Source organism: Salmo salar, chromosome 09 (assembly GCF_965601325.2).
Source record: "Salmo salar chromosome 09, fSalSal1, whole genome shotgun sequence".
NCBI classification, from domain to species: domain Eukaryota; kingdom Metazoa; phylum Chordata; class Actinopteri; order Salmoniformes; family Salmonidae; genus Salmo; species Salmo salar.
In genome coordinates, this window is record NC_138299.1 from 74209699 (window position 1) to 74234545 (window position 24847).

The 24847-nt window shown below is 44.7% G+C and overlaps 1 protein-coding gene and 1 pseudogene across 3 annotated transcripts; one reads left to right on the plus strand and one right to left on the minus strand.

The window, feature by feature from the left end:
* Positions 1 to 10199: 10199 nt before the first annotated feature.
* On the plus strand, positions 10200 to 12596 carry LOC106611781 (nocturnin-like; annotated as a pseudogene). Its single transcript, XR_014378790.1, has 2 exons — positions 10200 to 10472; positions 11341 to 12596. The product of XR_014378790.1 is annotated as a nocturnin-like (transcript).
* Positions 12597 to 16854: 4258 nt separating this feature from the next.
* Positions 16855 to 24550, minus strand: LOC106611780 (ETS-related transcription factor Elf-2). Of its 2 annotated transcripts, none has more exons than XM_014212356.3 (9): positions 24228 to 24550; positions 23535 to 23618; positions 21808 to 22015; positions 20958 to 21068; positions 20628 to 20744; positions 19574 to 19663; positions 19125 to 19317; positions 18588 to 18827; positions 16855 to 18461 (listed from the first exon to the last, which is right to left on the minus strand). In XM_014212356.3, the coding sequence occupies exons 2-9, from the start codon at positions 23607 to 23609 to the stop codon at positions 17567 to 17569; spliced, it is 1929 nt and encodes a 642-aa protein (XP_014067831.3). In that variant the 5' UTR covers positions 23610 to 23618; positions 24228 to 24550; the 3' UTR covers positions 16855 to 17566. The 2 variants fall into 2 exon arrangements, with proteins under 2 accessions (XP_014067831.3, XP_014067832.3); XM_014212357.3 differs by having other exon boundaries at positions 20958 to 21065; positions 24228 to 24549.
* Between the last annotated feature and the right edge of the window lie 297 nt (positions 24551 to 24847).

Consider the following 24847-nt stretch of genomic DNA (forward strand, 5'->3'; position numbering starts at 1 on the left):
ATAGTAAAATACACAAGGTGCAATTTCAAAATTTGGTTTGCGCATCAGCAGTTTCTCTTGTTATGTCAGCCACTGAATTAGCCCATGTCAGTTAAACATTTTTAGATTGGTAAATTAGTCTAGTGGCCAGCTATCTAAATGTTGTAATCATGGTCGAATTACCGGTCGGGAAGCCCCACAGATTTTGTTAGTCAGTCTCACTCAGATATCATATTTGTCACGACTTCCACCGAAGTCGGTCCCTCTCCTTGTTCGGGCGGCGTTCGGCGGTCGACTTCACCGGTCTTCTAGCCATCGCCGATCCACCTTTCATTTTCCATTTGTTTTGTCTTTGTTTTCTACACACCTGGTTTCATTCCCCAATTACATGTATCTAACCCTCTGTTTCCCCCATGTTTTTGTGTGTGATTGTTTCTATGTTCATTCGGTACGTTATGGCTGGTTTTCAACAGGTGCTGTTTTCACCCGTGCGTAATTGATTACCGTTTATTGTTGGTCAAGTGTATTGTTACCTTGTGCCTTTATTTTGAGTAAAGTACGTTGCTCACTCGTTTCTGCTCTCCTGCGCCTGACTTCATGCACCAGCTACACCCACCTTCTGACAATATTAAAAACTGTCAACATTTCTCTCCACCCTATGGCAAAATGTGTAGAATTGCATAAAATTAGCTGTAAAACGTCGAATTGCATGAAATTAGTTATAAAATTGCAAAATCGTATCTACCACCCATGGCAAAATGTGTACAATTGCACAAAATGAACTCTAAAACTGAAAAAATCTCTCCGCTGCCAAGAGGGGGGGCTGATAAAACGTTTTGCTTGAAATGTGGGTATGCAAACCCACGAGCAACTGCAGCCCCTCATGATGAGCAGATTTTTTGGGGTGGCCCCCACCCCCATCAAAGTTGCCCACCCTGCCATAGGTTATCGGGCATGTCCAACATGCATGGCCAGAGTAGGGAGAGGAAAACATGCATGGCTAGGGAGACATTCTGAACAGAAGTATTCAACCACACTCACACCTGTTTGGTCTCCCCCTGGCTGCCGGTCATCGGTGGCTGGACGAGATGTGATCCAAGTGACAGTAGATGCTGTAGTGGCGGTGACAGCAGCAGCGGTTCCCCGTTGGTGTTCTCCCTCCAGCAGCAGACCGAGAGCGAACTGGAAGCTCCATTTTTAAGGAGCTCAGGTAGCCCATTAGTTAATAAGGCCTAGGTGTGACAGGCCGGCCAACTCCAGTCTCCAAGGACACCAGCCAAGGTGGAGGAGTCTAAATAAATCAATTGGAAAGCACAAAAGGAGGCACAGCAAAACATAGAAATTCAACAAACCATAGAAATTAATGCAACATTTTAATAAGATGAGCAAAATATGTTAAATAAAAGACCAACACAAACTCAAAATAAAAGTAATAAATACACATAAAAGGGGGAAACAAGGAAGGGCAACACGTGACATGTTCTGAGTCAAGCTGTTTGTAGAACGATATTTGTCCAAAATTCCAGTTGTTGACATAACACTAAAGTACATTGCGTGAGCACGTTGGAGCAGGGAGAATGAAAATGGTCCTTGCTATCGGGAATCCTTGGGACGTTCCTACACGTTGACGTTAATAATTAAATATGTTAGTGTCAGGGTTGCCATGTCCGTGATTTTCCTATAATTGGGCTATTTTGAAAACGATGTCACTTGGCCGCGTGTTGCGGGTTTTTGGGCTACTTCTAAATTGCACCGCTGCCGCCAAGGCAATTTCTTACAAGTATATATTTCACTGTGACCTGCTGATTATCAGGCAGTGGGGCAGCTTGTTTCTGAGTGAGTGAAAGGTGGGGATGGCCGGAGGGGTGTGTGTGTGTGTGTGTGTGTGTGTGTGTTGAGAAGACAGTTGGCTGAGTCTCGTGAGAGACAGAGCAGCACGCTCACACGTCCGTAGGCTATTTAGATTGTCATTATGGAGACACCTATTTCCAACCCCTTTTCCATAAAACATGAATTAATATGCTAGAACTGATGGGCATCAGACTTTAGGCGCTCTAGTAAATTCGCTCAGAAGTGGTTTAAACTGTATTCTAATCATATTAAGCGAAGGGTTTATGCATGTTCAGTTATAGGGTCTCGAGCGCTGCCCGATTAGACATTTGAAATGAACGTTATGGAACTCCCTCTCGGGCTTCAGTTATGGGGAAAAGTCCACAATGAAATTGACATTAAATGTGGAGAATGACACATTTGCATCTGTTGACCATCAATGACCCTATTAATTTATATGCCAATGTAGGCTACTGTAGTCTACCATTTTATACAATAAATACGTTGAAATGACAATATCACTGGAGTCATTGCAAATCCATTTGTGCCTCTTGTGCAGCCTACCTAGAGCTTGCAAATGGGTTGAATAAATAGCCTATAACTTCAGTTTATTGTTGTAGTCTTGTGTTATTATGCTATTATTAATGGCCATGTTTAGTTAATGAAATTGGAAGTTATCAATTGTGATCATGGTCACAGTTCTATCGCAAATGCCGATCAACTGTTGTTAGAATGCATTAGATTGAAGGTAACAGTCAATCAGATTAAGCTACAGGTTAAAAAAAAAATGCTTGTTGACATGCATAGGCCTATTCAGCTCATATCCATATGTTAATACTTGATTCAGTGATTTAAATTACGACCCCAACATCAGTAGCCTATTCCAGCAGGCTATTCGGCAACAGAAGCACTTCTTACCTCGAAATCGCCTCGCTATTCATGTTGAATAAATGATTCTGTCAATTTGAACTAAGCAAGCTGCTAAATTGTTCATTTTACATCTTGCCTAGGCTACTGTAGGCAATCTACAATTAGGATGTAGGCCTATAGGCTACCTGCATTTAGCAATTTATTTAACTAGGCAAGTCAGTTATGAACAAATTCTTATTTACAATGACGGCCTACCCAGGCCAAACGCTCCCCTTACCCGGACGACGCTGGACCAATTGTGCGCGCCCTATAGGACTCCCGATCACGGGCGGTTGTGATACAGCCTGGGATCGAACCAGGGTCTGTAGTGATGCTGCGCCACTCGGGAGCCCACGAAGCAAACCATGGCAAAATTGAATTACACGTAAATCTCGCAATTAGGCCATTTATAACATCTGGTACACATAATAAAGGCACAATTGGCAGAAAATAGCCTAACATTCATGTTTTGAAGTTTAAGGGTGAATTATATTTTGTCTTGCAACATATTAAAATTACTTTATTATTCACATTAGCGAGCAGTAAATATTATTTTGATGGAGAAACGAATTTTGCTTCTTGGGTTGTTAGAAGTTAAGTCAAGATTCCTTCATAATTCGCTTGATAACTTTATGGAAATAGGGTTTATTGGCTAAATGTGACAACTCAAAAAAAAAAGGGGTTATTTTTAAGGCCTTGTGGGCAGGTTTTGTGTAGTCATTGTGCAAAACATTTAGCTGGACCTGGCAACCCTGGTTAGGGCGGAGGGGTGTATGGACGTCCCAAGTGTCCCAGAATGCACTGTGCATAAAAACTGCTGTACAGATCAATCAATTGGCAGTTGGAATCAGGGGGTGGTTTTCTGGGAAAGTTGCATTAAATCTCTCAATATAATGAATAATGTGGTTTGATTAAGGGCATCTTTAAACCAATAATTACTACAGATATATTTGTATTGACAAGATTTTACAGCATCTGTATTTATGCTTTTGAAATCATCATTTGTCGTTATCCCCCCTCGAAACTGTAGTTCAAAGAGCCCGTGAGAAATATGATAAAACTTTTGCCGGTTAGACTTTGTTACTGATCCAAACGTGAGAGAATGTTGTGTTGATAGAATGCTCTCGCTATTTGTATGTAAATGGTTGGAATTTGATAGGACGGTAGAGTGTAGGGGCTGACTGAAGGAGTCTGTTACGGTAGGCTCCTTGCCGCTCTCTCGTTCACTGATTGTACCAGAACCGGAGCGAGGCATGTATCCGTCTCGTCGGTGTTCAGTCCTTCACGGAGACTTGGCAGCATTATGTCTTACCTCCCTGGGACCGGCAACTAAGAAAGAGCCAACTCCGATGAGATTCTCCCATCCGGCTTCACGGTACTGTCACACCGAAGGAAGAAACGGTAGAAGTGGCAAACCACAGGTGAAATCACGCGGGTCGGAGAGCTCTGGGGCAGGTAGGCTTTTCCAGAGTTCAGGAGGTATCTTCTATTTTAGGCCAGCGTGTTTGAAACTCAGACCTGGGGACCCCAAGGGGTGCAGGTTTTAGTTTTTGCCCTAGCACTACACAGCTGATTCAAATCATCAAAGTTTAATGATGAGTTGATTATTTTAAGGTGTCTAGTACTGGGGCCAAAACCAAAAGGTGCACCCCTTGGGGTCCCCAGGATGGAGTTTAGGACACGTTTCTCTAGGCCTTTCTGTTATGTAAAAAAAGAAAGAAAAGGCAATTATATAATAACGTTATTCTTGGGTTCTGTTGAAATGATCTTATTAACCATATTGTTCCTCCTTTCTCCATCGGAAGCTTGTTTCATGATGTTCAATGAATGTCAAGGCTTTCCCTTGCTGACTGGATTCAGTTAATCTTTTACAATACATGTCCCTTCCATGCCCCATGTTTTGTTCAAGGGCACCAAAGCCCTTAAAGCTCACACACATGGAATGACCAGGCAGGAACAACATTAAGTAAGAACCATGACACTGAGAGGCCCAGAGTTGACCTACTAGGCACCTCATGGGGTAATAGCCGTGGGAAGTAGGGGTGCTGAGGGTGTATCTATCACTGATCAAACATTTGCCTGAACTGTCTAATAAAAGGTCTGCGGCAAAGCCGCGGGAGCAAACAGGTTTGGTACAGGGACTGATTGGATACAGCATTTTGATTATTGAAATATCAGACTCTATTTAACTCGATGCTGCTTTTTTCTTTGAGGAGCTAATCGGGGACAGCTCGAGCTGGGGACAGGCCACCAACATCGGGGACGTCTGGTCACCCTACTCTGTCTAGAATGCTCCACTTATGGTTGATTAAATGGGACTGACTAGAAAGTTTAAGCATAGAGTTTCTAAACCCAGAGATGCAACATCGCGAGACTTCCGGGAACGCTTGCGAAACAGACAGGACCGGGGTTTGAGAAGTCAATGAAGGAAGTGAAAAATTCTTTGTTAGTTGGCTCGAATCTAGGCACAACCTAGATTTGAGCCAATGTCTTAAGTAGTTGAGCATGTTATGGCCTTCCCTGTAGCTCAGTTGGTAGAGCATGGTGTTTGCAACACCAGGGTTGTGGGTTCGATTCCCACGGGGGGCCAGCACAGATAAAAAATGTATGAAATGTATGAAATTGTATGAAATGTATGCATTCACTACTGTAAGTCGCTCTGGATAAGAGCGTCTGCTAAATGACGTAAATGTATGTTATTACTCCAACCTTGCAGAAGTGACAAACTGACATATTTGTCAAAAACAACTTTCTATCCTCCCGAGTGGCGCAGCGGTCACTACAGATCCGGGTTCGATCCTGGGCTGTGTCGCAGTCGGATGCGACTGGGAGACCCATGAGGCGGCTTACAATTGGCCCAGCGTCGTCCGGGTTAGGGGAGTGTTTGGTCGGCCGGAATATCCTTGTCCCATCGCGCTCTAGCGACTCCTGTGGCGGGCCGGGCGCGTGCACGCTGACACGGTCGCCAGTTGTACTGTGTTTCCTCTGACACATTGGTGCGGCTGGCTTCCGGGTTAAGTGAGCAGTGTGGATTGGCAGGGTTGTGTTTTGGAGGACGCACGGCTCTCGACCTTCGCCTTTCCCGTGTCCGTACGGGACTTGCAGGGACTAACTACCAATTTGATACCATGGGTACTTGTTACATTTTTACTGCTTAGCAGGACAGGAAAATGGTCAAATTCACACACCTCTCAAGAGAACATCCCTGGTCATCCCTACTGCCTCTGATCTGGCAGACTCACTAAACACAAATGCTTTGTTTGTAAATTGTGTTGGAGTGTGCCCCTGGCTACCCGTAAGTAAATAAAAATTGTGGCTTCTGGTTTGCTTAATAAGGAATTTGAAATGATTTATACTTTTACTTTTGATACCTAAATATATTTTAGCAATTCCATTTACTTTCACACATGGAAGTATATTTAAAAACAAAATACTTTTAGACTTTTACTCATAGTATTTTACTGGGTGACTTTCGCTTTTGCAAGTATGACAGTTGGGTACTTTTTCCACCATTTCAAACCCTCAGCAAAATGCCTCCAACACGGCAGGAGAAAAGTCAGACTAGGGTTAAAAGGTGACCTTACCACATAGCCTATAACGGTTATGTCACCTTTACTTCACGCCTTAAGTTTTCCTGCCTGGTTGAAGTAGTGTTTCTGAGTCGTTACAGTCAGAGGTTAAAAGGTGAAGGCTGATTGAGGAGGAACTATGAAGGCACAGATCAGAATCAGAGAGGGGTTATGTTGTTTTAGGTTCCATCATGTCAGTAAAAGCAGGTCATGGTGATAGAAGCCCCTGTACCTCTCTGTATCCAGACAGCCAACAGTACACTGATCTATAGAGTGGGGCTGTGGGGGTTTCATAACTAGCTACATTCACCCACTAATGGTAAATCCTCAGAGGAAGGAATGTGTTTTGTTTTAATTCCACTTGTGGATTAAACTATTATCTAATGACGAGGGGAAGGAAGAAACTAAAATAGTTTTTTTCCCCCCCGTTGGCGCACTGCCTGTTTTAATGAGATTAGGGTTACATAATGTGTTACGACTCGAGGTTTCCTTATTAAGAATGTGCACACACACACACTCAGAATGTGAGGCGGCTGGGCCAGGCAATTTTCTGCTGTTCCCCCTCACAGCTCCCTCCCATTCATGGGCAAGTGTACAAGGGGCATTTGGGGTAAGTCCTCTTGGGTTGGGAGGCAGCCAAAATGTATAACCCATCAGCATTCAATGTATTCCAAATTTAGATTAGGAGAATGATCTTTTCATTTGACTACCCAGCTGACAAATTTCTTCCATGCTCCCATCCTTCATTTGATAATTGCCTGGAGCAGTCATGTGATTGTCTCATTCAACACTGATGTCACCGACATTCCTAAGGAGAGATTCTATTTTTCCAATTGAAATGTCGGCCTGTAGAAAGGCAGGGCCTGCTGTGCTGTCAATGCAGTGTTTTTTAATGGAGAACAATTGATTTAGTTCTACAGAATAAAGGAGTAGGCCTACATACAGATTATTGAAACAATTTCCTTAATCTTTTTTGTTGTCCTCTAGGGAGATGTAAAGTATGTATGGCCAACTGACTACACAGATAAAATCATGTTCTTCCGTAGTTGAAAAACTTGAGTCAAACATAATATCCACTCCGCTGGCATTACCAGCTACAGTATCTTAAACCTTGTGTTTTGGAAACGCCAACACTCGGATGCCACATATCATTCTGAAAGTATTCAGACCCCTTCACTTGTTCAAAATGTTGCTACGTGGTAAAATTGATTAAATGTTTCAATCTACACACACACACACACACACACACACACAACCCCATAATGACAAAGTAAAAACAGGTTTTAATTTTTTTTTGCTAATTTATTAAAAATAAATACGTTACAGCCTTATTCTAAAATTGATTCAATCGTTTTCTTTCATAAATCTACACACAATACCCCACAATGACAAAGCAAATATATTAAAAATGTAAAAATATCACATTTACATAAGTATTCAGACCCTTTACTCAGTACTTTGTTGAAGCAAGCGGCCAGCTCTAGGAAGAGTCTTGGTGGTTCCAAACTTCTTCCATTTAAGAAGAGCGGATGCCACTGTGTTCTTGAAGACCTTCAATGCTGCAGACATTTTTTTGGTACCCTTCCCCAGATCTGTGCCTCGACACAATACTGTCTCGGCTCTCTATGGACAATTCCTTCAACCTCATGGCTTGATTTTTGCTCTGACATGCACTGTCAACTGTGGGACCTTTTTATATAGACAGGTCTGTGCCATTCCAAACCATGTCCAATCAATTGAATTTACCACAGGTGGACTCCAAGTTGTAGAAACATCTCAAGGATGATCAATGGAAACAGGATGCACCTGATCTCAATTTTGAGTTGCATAGCAAAGGGTCTGAATAATTATGTAAATAAGGTATTTTTAATACATTTGCACAAAAGAACTAAACCTGTTTTCGCTTTGTCATTGTGGGGTATTTTGTGTAGATTGATGAGGATTTTTTTTTATTTCATCCATTTGAGAATAAGGCTGTTACGTGACAAAATATGGAAAAAGTGAAGGGGTCTGAATACTTTCTGAATGCACTGTATGTATATTTCACATAGTGTACATGCAGTAGTTCATTACTCGTGTGCTCAATGGGGCCCTGAAGCATTCCAGTGTGTATGTGCTCTATGAGCAGCAGACAGTCAGCTTATTGAATCACACTCCACTCGGTTCAGTCCCTCCCCTATCACACAGATTAACTAAGGACAAACTGCACTTCTCTCATTTCATTTGATCATTATGTAGCGTGCCGTGTGTGTGTGTGTGTGTGTGTGTGTGTGTGTGTGTGTGTGTGTGTGTGTGTGTGTGTGGCGCTCACAGAACAGTTATAGTAAGCTATTGTGGCAGCCAGATCAGCAGAGTGTGGGAGAGGAGAGTGTGACTGGCACTGGTCTATTCAGGAATGCTGAGTAGCTGGCAGAATCCTCTGAACTCTCACACGGAGCAGTCCAGTAACATCCGCCTGCTCTGGAACGTTCTATCACGTCATTACATCCGTTTCAGAAGAGTCCAATCTTGCTCAGAAGAAATAGTCTTCCCACCAGAACTCCTGGAGAGGGAGAGAGAGAAACAGACAAGAGGAGCGAGGGGGGGAGAGGGTGAGAGATTACTGCACTGTTGGAGCTAGGAACACAAGCATTTCACCACACCCGCAATAACATCTGCTAAATATGTGTTTGTGACCAATAAAATTAGATGAGGAGAATAAGTAATAACTCTAGAATAGAAACTGGAACCCCACTAGAGGTCAGTAGATGGTAGCAAATAAATACTGCGCTCCTCTCTTCCTCATCTCTCCTCTTCTCTCTGGAGAGGTTTATAGTTTTAAACATGATCCTGCATTCGAACACTCTGTCCTGGCCATTGAGTAACTCCCCTACCCGGCACTTTAAACCTGTGTGTGTGTGTGTTACTGCCCACCTCCCACTCCCCTGTGGGTTTTTCAAGTGTCCAGATACATCTGTCTGTCAGCTCCACCTGACTAGCTGTGAAACCCTCACTGTCACTTATGACTAGCAATGATGACGACCTCATAGTCCCCCTCTACTCCTCTAGTCAGTCTCAAGACCGGCTTACTGGGTCTAAATTGTCACACCGTCACCAGCTGGAATGTCACTGACACAGAAACCTAGAGAGGGACTGAGATGGGGAGAGAGAGAGAGAGAGAAATTGGGGAAGATCGAACCGGAGAGCACTAAAAGCAGCAGAGAACTGAATTGGGAGGAGTCAGATTGTCCGAATTGAGTGAGAGAGAAAATCATAAACCCCTGAAGGAGGAGAAAGACGGTGAAGAAGCTCATTAAAGTAGAATAAAGCTAGAGAGTTGTTCTGTTTTTCTCAGATAGACAAGACTAAACACTGGTGACGATCACTAAACCACACTGACATATTCTCAGGATGGAGATGATGGGTAAGACCACATATTTGTGTCTCTCTTTTAGATCCAGTCCCTGTCTACTCCCTCTGTCCTCTTTCTAGCTGCTCACTCACAAAATGGCTTCCAAGGAACGCAGAGGATGAGTCCGAGCCTGACTGTTGTCAAGAGGGTGTGTCCACTGAATTTGCTAGCCTTTTTAAATCTGTGGACATTTATTGTGGTAAACGGAGCAAAATAATGTGTCGCGGTTGACCAGTCAACCTAAGAGCGTTCCATGCTTTACTGAGTGATTACAGATGATCGATTTAGTCGGATTCGGACATGATCTTTCATGCGAGAGCCTAAGAGACATCTGCCCCACACACAGTCTCTGCTGACTGCTGGGTAACTTGACAGGAGTGAACAGGATTACACTCTGCACTCATGTTTGACAATGTCTCATGAGCTGTCAGGGGAGTTTGTTTATGTAGGTGTGATTATGTGCGCACACGATTTGTGTACAGTTTTGTATCTCTAATATGTTGTCTCCGTGTCCCCAGTGTGTCCGATGGGCAGCAGCAGGCTCTTTGGTACCCTGACCCAGCAGGACTACTACCCAGAGCACCAGGACTCGGACCAGGACCCAGAGGGCCCGGAGCAGGCCGACCCAGCCAGCTCCTCAGAGAGTGTGAGGAAGCCCTCCAGAACCGGCCGGCCCAGGCCACACAGGGACCGGGTCTACCTTGCAGACCCAACACACCAGTACCAATACAGGAACCATGAGCAGCAGAACACACCATCCATATGGGTCATGATGTGGAACATCCTAGCTCAAGGTACATAGACCTCTGATGGATGATAGAGTACTGCAGATTACAGAAGACCACCAGAGCATCTGTATGTCTGAGTGTACAAAACATTAGGACCACCTTACTTATATTGAGTTGCAACCCCTTTTGCCCTCAGAACAGCCTCAATTCATCAGGGTATGGACTCTACAAGGTGTCAAGTGTTCCACAGGGATGCTGGTCCATGTTGACTCCAATGCTTCCCACAGTTGTCAAGTTGGCTGGATGTCCTTTGGGTGGGGGATTATTCTTGACACAGACAGAGAACTGTTGAGCATAAAAAACGAAGAGTTGCAATTCTTGACACACATACCGGTGCGCTTAGCTCCTACTACCATACCCCGTTCAAAGGCACTTAAATCGTTTGTCTTGCCCATTCACCCTCTGAATGGCACACACAAACAAGCCATGTCTCAAGGCTCAAAAATCTCCTGCCCTTCAGCTGTACTGATTGAAGTGGATTTTACAAGTGACATCAATAAGTGATCGTAACTTTCACCTGGATTCACCCTGTCTGTTTATGTCATGGAAAGAGCAGGTGTTCCTAATGGTTTGTACACTCAGTTGGTCTCAAGACTACAGAACATGGTACTGCTCAGTGCTCACGATCAGAAATGGGGAGAAGTGTACAACAGTATACAGTTATGTCTACTCTGGTAATGTCAGCTAACTACATTTACAATTTAGTCTTTTAGCAGACATTCTTATCCAGAGTGACTTACACTAGAGTGCATACATTTTCGTCGTTTTTCGTACCGGTCCCCTGTGGAAATTGAACCCACAAACCCTGGCGTTGCAAGCACCGTGCTCCACCACTGAGCCAAACTGGTCCCTGCTAACAGCCCTATCTCCTCAGCTCTAGGGGAGGGCGAAGAGGGCTTTGTGCGTTGTCCTCTGGAAGCTCTGATCTGGGCTGAGAGGAAGTACCTGGAGTAGATCCTCAGTTACTGCCCTGACATCCTGTGTCTTCAGGAAGTGGACCACTACCACGACACCTTCCAGCCCATCCTGGCCAGCCTGGGCTACCACAGCACCTTCCTGCCCAAGCCCTGGTCCCCCTGCCTGGATGTGGCCAGCAACAACGGCCCTGACGGCTGTGCTCTCTTCTACCGCCACTCATGCTTCAGCCTTCTCCACACCTCCCACCTGCATCTCTCCTCCATGATGCTGCCTACCAATCAGGTGGCCGTTGTGCAAACGCTGTGTTGCCGGGCAACAGGTCAGAGGCTGTGCGTGGTCGTGACCCACCTGAAGGCGAGGAGAGGCTGAGGGTTGCCCGGGGGGGGCTGACCTGCTGCAGAGCCTGAAAGCGATCACCTCGCAGCCAGCTGGCTCAGATCCAGTCGGTACGGGAGCTGGGGGAGGGAGTGGGACAGAGGGGGTGCCTCTGATAGTGTCTTTAACGGCGAGCCCTCGGAGAACGTGTACAGGCGTTTTACCTACTCCGCCCTGGGTCTGGACTCAGCCTATAAGCTGCTGTGTACAGATGGGCAGACGGAGCCGGCCTTCACTACCTGGAAGATCCGTCCCTCAGGGGAGAGCTGCAGTACCCTGGACTACATCTGGTACTCTCACGGTTCTTTCACTGTGGATACCCTGCTGGACATACCCACTGAGGAAGAGCTAGGACTTGACCGCCTGCCCCTCATACCACTACCCCTCCAACCACCTCTCACTGCTCTGTGATGTCAGCTTCAGGGAGCAACCCCATAGGCTGACGTAGGCTGCCTATCACAGAGGTATCAGCCAATAGGACCACAGTTCAGGACAATGAAGGAAAAGTGGCTGGATGGGTTTGTGATACTAAAGAACTGAATGCTTATTTTACTTGACCTGGTGGTGAGATTAGATTTTAGACTTGACACCGGGGAGTAGTTGTTTTTTGTATATATTAAAAACCATCACTTGCTGAAAAATAACTACCTCCAGGGGAAAAAAGTTTCTGGCACAGGTGTGATGTTATCCCTCTTGATTATTTCTTTATGTAAAAGAGGGAAACTGAAGAATAGGATAATATAAGTCCTGTGGATAATTATGTAACTCTGCTATATTTTCAATGCTGTGGCAGCTAGATGGCCAGTGAGCACAGAATAAATAAATAAATGTCCTGTGTATTTATTTTAGTGTTTGATACTTTGTGTAGCTAGTTATGTTAATATTCTGTATCACGTTCGCCCAGGCTGAATAAATGCTTGAGCATCAACATTCAGTCAAATTACTTTTGGGAATAAATGCTCACACTTCAATTCTAAAGCCTTTTGTTGGCCATTTAGTCTATAGAATAGCAACGATCAGCAACACTGCCATGTAGTGTTGACCAGGGGTTCTCAAGGGCTGTGTTTAGACACGCAGCCCAATTCTGATCTTTTATCCACTAATTGGTCTTTCGACCGATCACATCACCTCTTTTCACATCAGCTCTTTTTCAGAGCTGATCTGGTTGGTCAAAAGACCAATTAGTGAATAAAAGATCAGAATTGGACTGCGTGTCTAAACGCAGCAGTGGTGTAAAAATACTTGGAAGTACTACTTAAGTCATTTTTTGGGGGGTATCTATACTTTTCTATTCATATTTTTGACAACTTTTACTTTTACTTCACTACATTCCTAAATACAATTATGTACTTTTTACTCCATACATTTTCCCTGAAACCCAAAAGTACTTTTTGAATGCTTAGCAGGACAGGAAAATTGTGAAATTCATACTTATCAAGAGAACATCCCTGGTCATCCCTACTGCCTATGATCTGGCAGACTCACTAAACACACATGCTTCATTTGTAAATGCTGTTGGAGTGTGCCCCTGGCTATCCATAAATTAAAAAAGCAAATGGTTGCAGTCTGGTTTGCTTAATAAGACATATTTATACTTAAGTACATTTAAAACCAAATACTTTTAGACTTACTCAAGTAGTATTTTACTGGGGGACTTTTACTTGAGTCACCTTAATAGAAAATATCTTTAACTTTACTCAAGTATGACAATTGGGTTTTTTATTCCACCACAGAAATGCAGTTAAAGTGGGGTCCTGCAGGGCAGATACGTTTAAAAAAATATATATGAATATTACTAAACAGTTTAAACAAATTGTCTCCGTGGAATAAATTCAGTGTAATACAATAAAATGTAATCTACAATTTATGTTCTTGCCGCATTCATGTGCTAGTGGAAACTAGGAAACTAAAATATCCGACTTGCTAAGTGGTTGAACGCGGCACAACTACAACCAGTTAGCATGTTGGAAATGTCAGAGTTTACTAATTCCGACTAGCACGTGAACACGGCAATAACCCTGGGCAACATGGGCCTGGGAGACTCACAGGGATATTGGTAACCACAGTACTCCACACGTCATGTATTCCCCCAAAATAAACTGTAGTTTAAGCTTTAAAACTGACTCATGGGCCTCCCGAGTGGCATGGTGGTCTAAGGCACTGCATCGCAGTGTTAGCTGTGCCACTAGAGATTCTGGGTTCGGGTCCAGGCTCTGTCGCAGCCGGCCGCGACCGGGAGACCCACAGTTTATTTTGGGGGAATACATGACGTGTGGAGTACTGTGGATACAATTGGCCCAGCGTCGTCTGGGTTTGGGGAGGGTTTGGCCAGCAGGGATGTCCTTGTCCCATCGTGCACTAGCGACTCCTGTGGCGGGCTGGGCGCAGTGCATGCTGACACGGTCGCCAGATGTACGGTGATTCCTCCAACACATTGGTGCGGCTAGCTTCCGGGTTAAGTGGGCATTGTGTCAAGAAGCAGTGCGGCTTGGTTGTCTTTCGGAGGACGCGAGGCTTTCGACCTTCGCCTCTCCCGAGTCCGTACGGGAGTTGCAGCTATGAGACAAGACTGTAACTACCAATTGGATACCACGAAAAAGTGGTAAAAAAATATATAAAATAAAAACTGACTCATGGAAGAAGAAACAATCGAATTGCAGGATAGTTTTAAAGCTGTAACATCTCTCTGCCTCATAACAAAATATGTAGAATTACAGGAAAGTAGCTTAAAATGTAATTTAAGCTTTAAAACTGCCTCATAGAAAAGTGTAGAATTACAGGATACAGTGCCTTGCAAAAGTATTCATCCCCCTTGGTGTTTTTCCTATTTTGTTGTCTTCAACCTGTAATTTAAATAGATTTTAATTTGGATTTCATGTAATGGCCATATGCAAATTAGTCCAAATTGGTGAAGTGAAATGAAAAAAATAAAGAATGGAAAAGTGCATATGAGTGCATATGTATTCACCCCCTTTGCTTTGAAGCCCCTAAATAATATCTGGTGCAACCAATCACCTTCAGAAGTCACATAATTAGTTATGTTGCACACAGGTGGACTTTATTTACATGTCACATGATCTGTCACATGTTCTCAGTATATATATACACACCTGTTCTGAAAGGCCCCAAAGTCTGCAACACCATTAAGCAAGGGGTACCATGAAGACCAAGGAGCTCTCCAAACAGGTCAGGGACAAAGTTGTGGAGAAGTACAGATCAAGGTTGGGTTATAAAAAAATATCAGAAACTTTGAACATCCCACAGAGCACCATTAAATCCATTATAAAAAAAATGAAAGAATATGGCACCACAACAAACCTGCCAAGACACGGACCATTCAAGGAGGGCATTAACCAGCAAGGCAACAAAGAGACCAAAAATAACCCTGAAGGAGCTGCAAAGCTCCACAGCGGAGATTGGAGTGTCTGTCCATAGGACCATTTTAAGCTTTACACTCCACAGAGCTGGTCTTTACGGAAGAGTGGCCAGAAAAAAAGCCATTGCTTAAAGAAAAAAAATAAGCAAACATGTTTGGTGTTTGCCAAAAGGCATGTAGGAGACTCCCCAAACATATGGAAGAAGGTACTCTGGTCAGATGAGACTAAAATTGAGATTTTTGGACATCAAGGAAAATGCTATGTCTGGCGCAAAAACCCAACATCTCTCATCACCCTGAGAACATCATCTCCAAAGTGAAGCATGGTGGTGGCAGCATCATGCTGTGGGGATGTTTTTTTATCGGCAGGGACTGGGAAACTGGTCAGAATTGAAGGAATGATGGATGGTGCTAAATACAGGGAAATTCTTGAGGGAAACCTGTTTCAATCTTCCAGATTTGCATACTGCTAAAGCAACACTCTAGTGGTTTAATGTGAAACGTTTAAATGTCTTAGAATGGCCTAGTCAAAGCCCAGACCTCAATCCAATTGAGAATATGTGGTATGACTTACACCAGCAGGACCCATCCAACTTGAAGGAGCTGGAGCAGTTTTTCTTGAAGAATGGGCAAAAATCCCAGTGGCTAGATGTGCCAAGCTTATAGACATACCCCAAGAGACTTGCAGCTGTAATTGCTGCAAAAGGTGGCTCTACAAAGTATTGACTTTGAGGGGTGAATAGTTATGTATGCTCAAGTTAATTTTTTTTGGTCTTATTTCTTGTTTGTTTCACAAAAAATATTTGGCATCTTGAAAGTGGTTGTGTAAATCAAATGATACAAACACCCAAAAAATAAATTTGTAAGGCAACAAAATAGGGAAAAATGCCAAGGGGGTGAATACTTTCGCAAGCCACTGTATTGGTGTTTAAATTTGCAACAACAAATCTCTGTGTAGAATTATAGGAATACAGCTTGAAAAAGGCCAAGAGTCGGGCCTTTAAAATGTTCCTTCCCAGAGCCCGAGACGTGGTTTGTCCGGCTACGCGCTGCCGAGATCAGTTAAACTCCTTGTATCCTTTTTTTTTCTCACTCAAGTTGTGCTCTGTTTATTTAGGGGGGGGGGGGTCCCTGATGAATTTGCTATCAAGAAAGGGGTCCCCGGACCGTTAAGTTTGAGAACCCCTGGTATAGACAATAGTATTAGCAGCTGCATGGCATGTACTGCTATGTCAGCATATATTCACAGGGACATTTGCCACTGAGTGAAAGTGGGCACTTTAAGGGGACATAAGTGTTTCCCATGACCGCATCCTGTGATTTTAACCAATTATGAGTAGGCATTGCCAAATAATTTACATTAGATGATTGTTTTGTAGTAAAAAAATGTGAAGATGGCACATTTATGTTAATGTTGGGGTGGTGCTGGAAATGAATATAATGCAGAACACTTTTGAATTTTCCCTATTTATGTAAAACCAAATGTGAGCATTGCGAAACCTGGTTGGTTTAAGGTTACAGGTGTTTTGACCGGTGGACTGTTTTCACCTCTCAGCCCCCTAGTGTAGCAACCATTTAGACGCTTGTCAGGGTCCAGGCCTTGCAGCCATACAGGAACCTCAGCTTAAAAAATGTACAGTATACAAGACCAACTAAATCCAACTGAATTTTATATTTGAAAGTGATTCAGTGCCAACAAGCATTGACTGAGACGAGATGTTTCTATTCATGTTAGTTTTTATAATACATTTCAGTTTAAATCTACATCAATACAGCGAGTACAAGAAAATAGCATAAATGTGGAATATACTATCTAGATTCATCTTTTCTTGACACAAACATCCTTTCACTCCCATTCCTGAACAGTAAAAAAAGAAACACAAAAGAACATTGAGTGTTGAGGGACAGTGCTGTGGGGTACTACTGCCCGATAGCCATACAGAGACTGAGAATGGGAACCAACAAAGTCAGATGAAAAGCCAAAGCAAAGATTCCAACTATGATACAAAAGAACTGCAGTTGCATCGAACTTAGAATACATCATACGTAACCTGCTGCAGAGTATCAAAAAGGTTTTACACAAAGACCTTCCTTATATTATGTTATTGATTTTAAAAAAGGATTTTCGATTTACAATCTAAGGCTTGCCCGTCGTTTGAGTTCCAACGAGCTTCTAAAGAGTATGTATACAAAGTTCCTTTTCCTCTCTTGTGTCTTCCTGGTTTTCTGATGTGGAGGGACGGAGGGCACTGCAGCTCCAGTTTGAAGACTAGCTTCCTGGTAGCTAGGCGCTCCAACTGAGGTCCAGTTCAGAGCTCTCCTACTCTGTATGGTCCAACAGCTCCACTGCCCAGTGAGAGAAGGATGGGAAGTGAAGACTCCACTTCAAACAGTGTCAATATGGAGTCAGTAGCCCTCGGGCCTCAAGTTCTCAAGATTCAGGGGCCACTGGGTTCTGTGCCGACTCCGAGGCAGAGGGGTCCTCCGGGCTAGACTGGGAGGGCTCCGTGCTCGCTGAAGGAGGGGACGGGGTGGACTCTGGGAGGGCTGTGGGGGGTGAGATGGCCTCTTTTACAGGGGGTGTAGTGGGGGTTGGTACAGGGGTGGTGATGACAGTGGAGGGAGGGGGCTGTGGTATACCTACAGGGGAGGCCGCAGGTGGCTGCTGGTTGGGGGGCTGTGTCACAGGCTTTGCCAGTATGAGCGGAGGGGCTGGTTTCTGCATTATCTGGAGCATGGCGGGTTTGGCCTGCACGAGCTGGGTGACCGGTTTGGCCTGCACGAGCTGGGTGACCGGTTTGGCCTGCACGAGCTGGGTGACCGGTTTGGCCTGCACGAGCTGGGTGACCGGTTTGGCCTGCACGAGCTGGGTGACCGGTTTGGCCTGCACGAGCTGGGTGACCGGTTTGGCCTGCACGAGCTGGGTGACCGGTTTGGCCTGCACGAGCTGGGTGACCGGTTTGGCCCGCACGAGCTGGGTGACTGGTTTGGCCTGTATGAGCTGGGTGACTGGTTTGGCCTGTATGAGCTGGGTGACTGGTTTGGCCTGTATGAGCTGAGCTAGCTGGCCTGAGAGCTGGGCTGAGAGGTTGCCCTGCGTTAGCTGAGCTAGCTGGGCTGCCGGGATGGTGATGATGGTGATCTTCTCTCCGCTCTTGGCCCCGGAGGGCATCATGGTGGGCAGGGTCTGGATCACCAGCTTGGGCCCGTTGGCGTGGGTGTTGCCCAGGGTGATGGGAGCCTGGGTGGTGAAGACGGTGGAGGAGTTGAGGGTCATCTGACCCAGCGTCGTCGTCATGACCATGGGCATGGCCAAACGCATGGTCCTGTACATCAGACAGAAACAAAAACAGATTTATTCATGAACCTTCCAAATGAGTTCACTGTGCATTTGTATGAAGATGTACAGAGAGAGAGCATGCATAATTATTTCATCACTAATCATGCTTCACCTGTTGCCGGACGCAGTGGGGACGACAGTGACATAACTCTGCTTTGTCTGGGTGGAGGTGGCAGGGTCAAGGGTCAGGGTCTGGACCGCCCGGTGGTGCTCAGAGGGTTCCCCCTCACCCTCCTCGCCCTCCTCATCCCCGTCATCGTCGATCACCCTGATGTTCTTGGGCATGTCTTTAAACTGGTAAGCCAGTCTCTGACCCTCCACCTTCGCTAAGATCCCCCGCTGGTAGTAATACCTAGACAGGGACAACCCTACCAGTCAGACGACTGCACTTACACTCAGAATACGTGCGGAAATACAACCCAAGATGTCATTTAACACAAGTGTCACAGCCTAGCATGTATATTGAAAAGGGGACTTTAAAAAGGGTCAAATTCATGCATTTTAAACAGGCATTCTAGCCAAAATCTAGAATGTCATTAGTCATTCCTTAGCATAAAAGTAGTAAAGATATGTTGGGTCAACAAGTCAGCCTTACTCACTAACCATAGTGAGGAATTGCCTATCAAACAGAATGGTATCCCGTGGTTACCTGAGTGCCCTGCCCATGGTCTCGTAGTTCATGTCAGGTTTGTTCTTGTGTTTGCCCCACAGTTTGGAAACCGCCTTGGAGTCCACCAGTTTGAAGATGCCCTTGTCCCGCTGCATCCACTTGATGTACCTGGGACAGGTGTTCTTGTCCTGGAGGAGATCCAACAGGAACTCCCATAGGTAGGTGGTGCTCCCTGGAGGACAGCGGGAGAGAAGACCAACGTCATTCATAGAGGACCTCTCACACAGGCTGATTCCTGAATCAGCCTGTGTGAGTTGCTAGCTTGAGTGTGAGTTGCTAGCTTGAGTGTGAGTTGCTAGCTTGAGTGTGAGTTGCTAGCTTGAGTGTGAGTTGCTAGCTTGAGTGTGAGTTGCTAGCTTGAGTTGCTCTACGTAGAGAAGCATCCCTTCATGGGCTTGACAAACCCTAGCCCCTGCTGTGTGGGGTACCTTTTCCCTCTCTGGGTCTCTTCCTGATCCCCAGGTCAATGGTGCAGTTGGTGTCAGGCTGAGGCTGTTGTGTCTTCGACTTCCTTCCCCCTGCAAGGAAACAAACAAAACAACTTAGTACACTTCCTATAGAGGACCAAGCATGCCCCCATTCTCATCGACGGGGCTGCAGTGAAGCAGGTTGAGAGCTTCAAGTTCCTTGGTGTCCACCTCGCCAACAAACATGGTCCAAGCACACCAAGACAGTTGTGAAGAGGGCACGACAAAACCTATTCCCCCTCAAGAGACTGAAAAGATTTGGCATGGGTTCTCAGATCCTCAAAAGGTTCTACAGCTGCACCATCGAGAGCATCCTGACTGGTTGCATCACTGCCTGGTATGGCAACTGCTTGGCCTCCGACTGCAAGGCACTACAGTGGGTAGTGCGAACAGCCCAGTACATCACTGGGGCCAAGCTTCCTGCCATCCAGGACTTCCACACCAGACGGTGTCAGAGGACACTAAAAATTGTCAAAGACTCCAGCCAACCTAGTCATAGACTGTTCTCTCTGCTACCGCATGGCAAGCGGTACCGGAGCGCCATGTCTAGGTCCAAGAGGCTTCTAAACAGCTTCTACTCCCCAAGCCATAAGACACCTGAACATCTAGTCAAATGGCTTCCCAGACTATTTACATTGCTGCCCCCCCCCCCCCCCGCTACTCTGTTGTCATCTCTGCATAGTCACTTTAATAACTCTACCTACATGTACATACTACCTCAACTAACCGGTGACCCCGCACATTGACTCTGTATCGGTAGCCCCCTGTATATAGTCTCGCTATTGTTATTTACTGCTGCTCTTTAACTACTTGTTACTTTTATCCTTTTTTTTTTAACTGCATTGTTGGTTAGGGGCTCGTAAGTAAGCATTTCACTAAGGTCTACACCTGTTGTACTCGGCGCATTTGACTAACAAAATTTGATTTATAATATACAACTTTTAATACTGGATTGGACACGGTGATCAACACAGAGACGGAGTACGAAAGCATTTGGTTGGTGTCGGAGGCAGACCTTTCTTCTTCTTGGCAGAGGGAGGCTCGTAGTCGGGGGGTATAGGGAAGCTGTCCTCCTCCATGGGCTCACACTCTGTAGACACCTCCACCACCGTCTCCATCATCACATCCTCCACTGAGACACACACAGAGACAATAGTTTTCATTATTAAAACCACAGAGCAGTGATTCAACTCAGACTGGCAAATGGTAATAAAACAAACTTAGTGGTACAATGAACTGACAGGTTACACGGCAAATAAATTAAATAAACAGTCGGCATCATGTCCTACCCACTTGTAATGCCTGGTCCCCAGCAAGGCCAGTGGGGGAGGGGTTGAGTGGTTACCTGTGTTGCGGTCTCCATGGAAACTGCTAGGGGAGTCCATGTGAAGAAGGGCCTCGGCAGCTTCGAAGGTCTTATCAAAGCACATGGTGCCCCCGTGTGATGACACCTCTACTACGACAACACAGGAGCGATGAGGAGGAAGGAGAGAGGTTAGAGAAGTGAACATCCATTCTACGTTTCAAGTCAATGTAATGTTCATTCAACTAGTTTATTTCAATAATTATTTAACCATACCGCCCTATGGCTGGGGCCCTATAACCGCAGACACCACAAACAATCCCCCTTGGAAACAGTTAGCTGGGCAAGACAGCTGTTGTCTTTCTGTAAAAAATGAGTGGTGAGGCGAAGTAAACCTGTACTTTTGAGAAAAGGGTAGTAAACTGTGTAGCCTTTATCGCACTCATTCACTTTTTTCCCCTTTACGACCCTCCTCCCATTCCATGTTTGATCATGTTTGATCGTGCATAGCAACAACTGCCTACAGAAGTAGTTTCATCTTTAGGGTGGTCATTGGTCAACATCCAATAAAACTGTCCCCTCCCTCAAGCATCAATAACTTCTGTCATTCTTCCAATGGGCTCAGCTTATACACCACCAGATGTCCTTTCTTGAGTTGGTCCTGGATGGAAACAATACTGTCCCACTACTACTCTCAGTGGCAATGTCAACTCTTAAGGAGCTAAGTTATGTCTAACACCCACACTCCTCTTGCCTCCCTCTCTAAAGCGATGATTAAGCATCCAACCCTTGCACGTCTCTCTATCAACACAATCCAAACCCTCCATCTCACTGCTGAAATACGTCACTGTCCAACCATGTACCCCCACCTCTCTCCCTGCAGCCCTCTCACCTGTCTCCACCACCTCTGTGACCACCTCCTGCTCGTCTCCCACGTCCTGCATCAGGTAGGTCCCGTCATCGTAGACCAGCACCTGGGCAGCGTAGCACTGCTCCACCTGGGCACTGGGAACCTCCTCCACCACCACAGCAGGATACTCCTCCCCATCCTCCCCTATTACCGTCTCCACTATCTCCTGCACCACCTCCCCCTCCTCACTCTGGAGACAGGACAGCGAGACACATTGAGGGCAAGCTGAAACGTCCATTGTGTGTATGTTTGAACATTGTTTAATTATTTACTCCACAAAACTGCAGGACAGAGATGCTATGGTCACCAGACAAAGAAGTTGTTATTTATTGGTTCACTTCACAATATTGTTTATGTTGATGAGATCAGCCGTGGCCCTACTGCTTTACATTTAGAATAAGCTTCTGGGTTGCGCTGGTATAGCAAGTGAAATACCTTTTTGTATGGGGAAGGTTAGGGCCAGGCAGTGGTGGGTATACGTTGTCGTATACTGACTTATTTTTCAGTGGGCATTGCGTATACTCACGTCTTAATCCCTACGATGAGTATCTAAGTAGTGTAGTGGAGGTATACGCCGTATTAATTAATACGGCTGATGGAACAGGTCAGAATGTTTAGCTTAAAATGTTGATCAACTATTAAATGTGCACATGGCGGTAGGCCTACGGGCAAAAGTTCCAAAATGAAATTTGTGGGAAAACACTGTTCTAAAATGCTCACTGCACATGCAAGCGGTTTCATGAACAGAGATGTAAATATCAGCTAGATATTTAGAAAGAGGGTAGATCTAAAGATGCAACAATTCTCACGGGTTGCTAATATGACTAGCATAATGCCTTTGTCTGCTAAACAATGAAACAAAGTTGATTTGAGAGCCAATAGAACAGGTGAGTGCACATGAGGAAGTCTTTATAAAATAATTGCCTTCACGTTTCTATGGTGAGATTTTGGCTATAGGTTAAACATGCCTTAGCAAGGTAAGACGCCTCAGAATATGAAGTAAAACGCCCAGGTTTCAAACAATTCAGGAACAGGGAAAATATAGTAATGCTAATGATAGGCCTAACTGTCTTCTGGTAGATGGAAAGACTTTCCCAAAAACCTTCTTAATTAAATGTTAACTAGCTACAAAGTAGATTATGCCTCTCTCCCAGAATGATATCATGATTATTAGCATCAATCCAGTGGCCATTTGTTTTGCAAACTCCATCTCATGTGCGCTACAGAAACACCACTAACAAAACAACAGTGCTAGGTGCCTGTGCAGTTTAATTTAAGGGTAACTAGACTCAAATCTATATTTCTTCAACTACCTCAAAGTAGTCTCCTGGTGTGGTTTAAGCATTATTGTGGGCTTGGAACATCCAATTTTTTTGTTTTTCTATTAGTGTGAGAGAGAGAACCTGAATAAAAATTAAGAAAATAACTTAGATCTGTGAATTTCTGATTCAGTTGACAGCCTTGTTTATCTGTTTCAATAGTAGGCCTATTATTAGCCTACTTGTACAGTTTGGTTTGGCCTGACTGTGAAAGACCAATTTTGGAGTTATCATTTTAGGTCATTCAGAGTGCCACTGTTTGTCATATACTTTTTCCAAATAGGCCACCTTTCCTTCACCGGACAGGCCATTAGGGTAATATTGGGCAAAATTAGAGTACACCCACTTCTCCAGGCACTACACCACAGGGGCCTGGTGATACTATCTTACCTGTTCAGTCTCTTCCATGACAGTGACGTACTCCACCATATTCCCTCCACCATCTGCCACCACAACAGAGGTCATCACTCATTCCTACGGGAATAAAACAGTTTCAGGAAGGGAACCTGAGCCACCCTCTTCCCCATCACAGACTAGGAATAGTTCTGTATCGGGCCCTAAAGTAAGTACTAGTATCTTCATCACTGCTAACTGAGAAACTGAACTAATACTAACGTAAATGTATACAACATAATAATAGTGCGAAATTGATCATTTGAAAACCTTTTTCAGAAATAGTACGGAGCAAACTCTGCACACTGTATAATCCAATACTTGCTGGTTCGGACATCACGTTCACAAGCGTGCATCAATGTTTACATAATTTGAGCAGTTTCCGGCCTGTACTGTAACAAACGTTAGCTCTAGTTACCTAGCCAGTAACGTTAGTTTACTGTACATTGATTGGTATATAACGTTAGGCGTGTGTTCTACATTGTGTGTGTTATAGAGATGAAATAGAAGCAAGTTAAATAACGTTAGCTAGCTTGTTAGCGGCCAACAGACTAAAATAGCGAACGTTAGCTAGATGGTTTGTTAGCTAGTAACGCTAAAGTTGGCTATCATATGGCCATCCTTGCCCGATAAACACCACATATCCAATAATGGTATTGTATAAAATCTCGCAAAAATAACGTTCCTTACCTTCGTATGTTGCTTTTCCTCCGGTGGATAGCTTCACGCTAGGCCTAACGTTAGCTGTGTGAACTAACTGCTAGCTATCCAAGTTGACCAGACCGACGTCGACGTGCTCCTCAATTGAAATACTCTCAACTGTTTGCAAGCTAGTTGTAGCAAAATTTGGATTTTTACGGACAAACAATACTAAAATGCTATATATTGCATTTGTTTACGTTAGTTCTGTTTTACAGGATGTTTCGATCTCACTGCTTTCCTGCGCGCCGTCTCTTCGCGGAGGGAGTCAGCTCAACCTCCTGGAGCCCGATAGCGAATGACACATTGACAATGATGACGTCAGAGCACCGCGCTACGAGCCCCTGTCTTGTGGCCCCAGTCGTTACAAAAACTCACTGGTCGATAAAGCCCTTTCAGAACACTTCTGTAAATAGAAATGGCTACATGAATACATCCATTGTGATTACTGGACGACTGCAGGAGTATGTCATAATTAACTACATGAGCTGCAGTCTGAATATTGTGTTGTAGTCCTATGGTTGTGAGTTTATTTACTCATCCCCCAATTGAGCCTGGGGACAAGGTTAGTGGGTTTACTATGACAAAGGTAGTGCATACAGGACATAATT

What these genes read in the sequence shown, in the direction of transcription:
- LOC106611780 (XM_014212356.3), bottom strand. Translation starts at nt 23,609, where the DNA reads ATGACCTCTGTTGTGGTGGCAGATGGTGGAGGGAATATGGTGGAGTAC. An exon ending in TCATGGAAGAGACTGAACAG is followed by an intron (nt 22,016 to 23,534) that starts GTAAGATAGTAT and finishes TCCTGTCTCCAG; the next exon opens with AGTGAGGAGGGGGAGGTGGT. An exon ending in GAGACCCAGAGAGGGAAAAG is followed by an intron (nt 19,318 to 19,573) that starts GTACCCCACACA and finishes GCTGTCCTCCAG; the next exon opens with GGAGCACCACCTACCTATGG.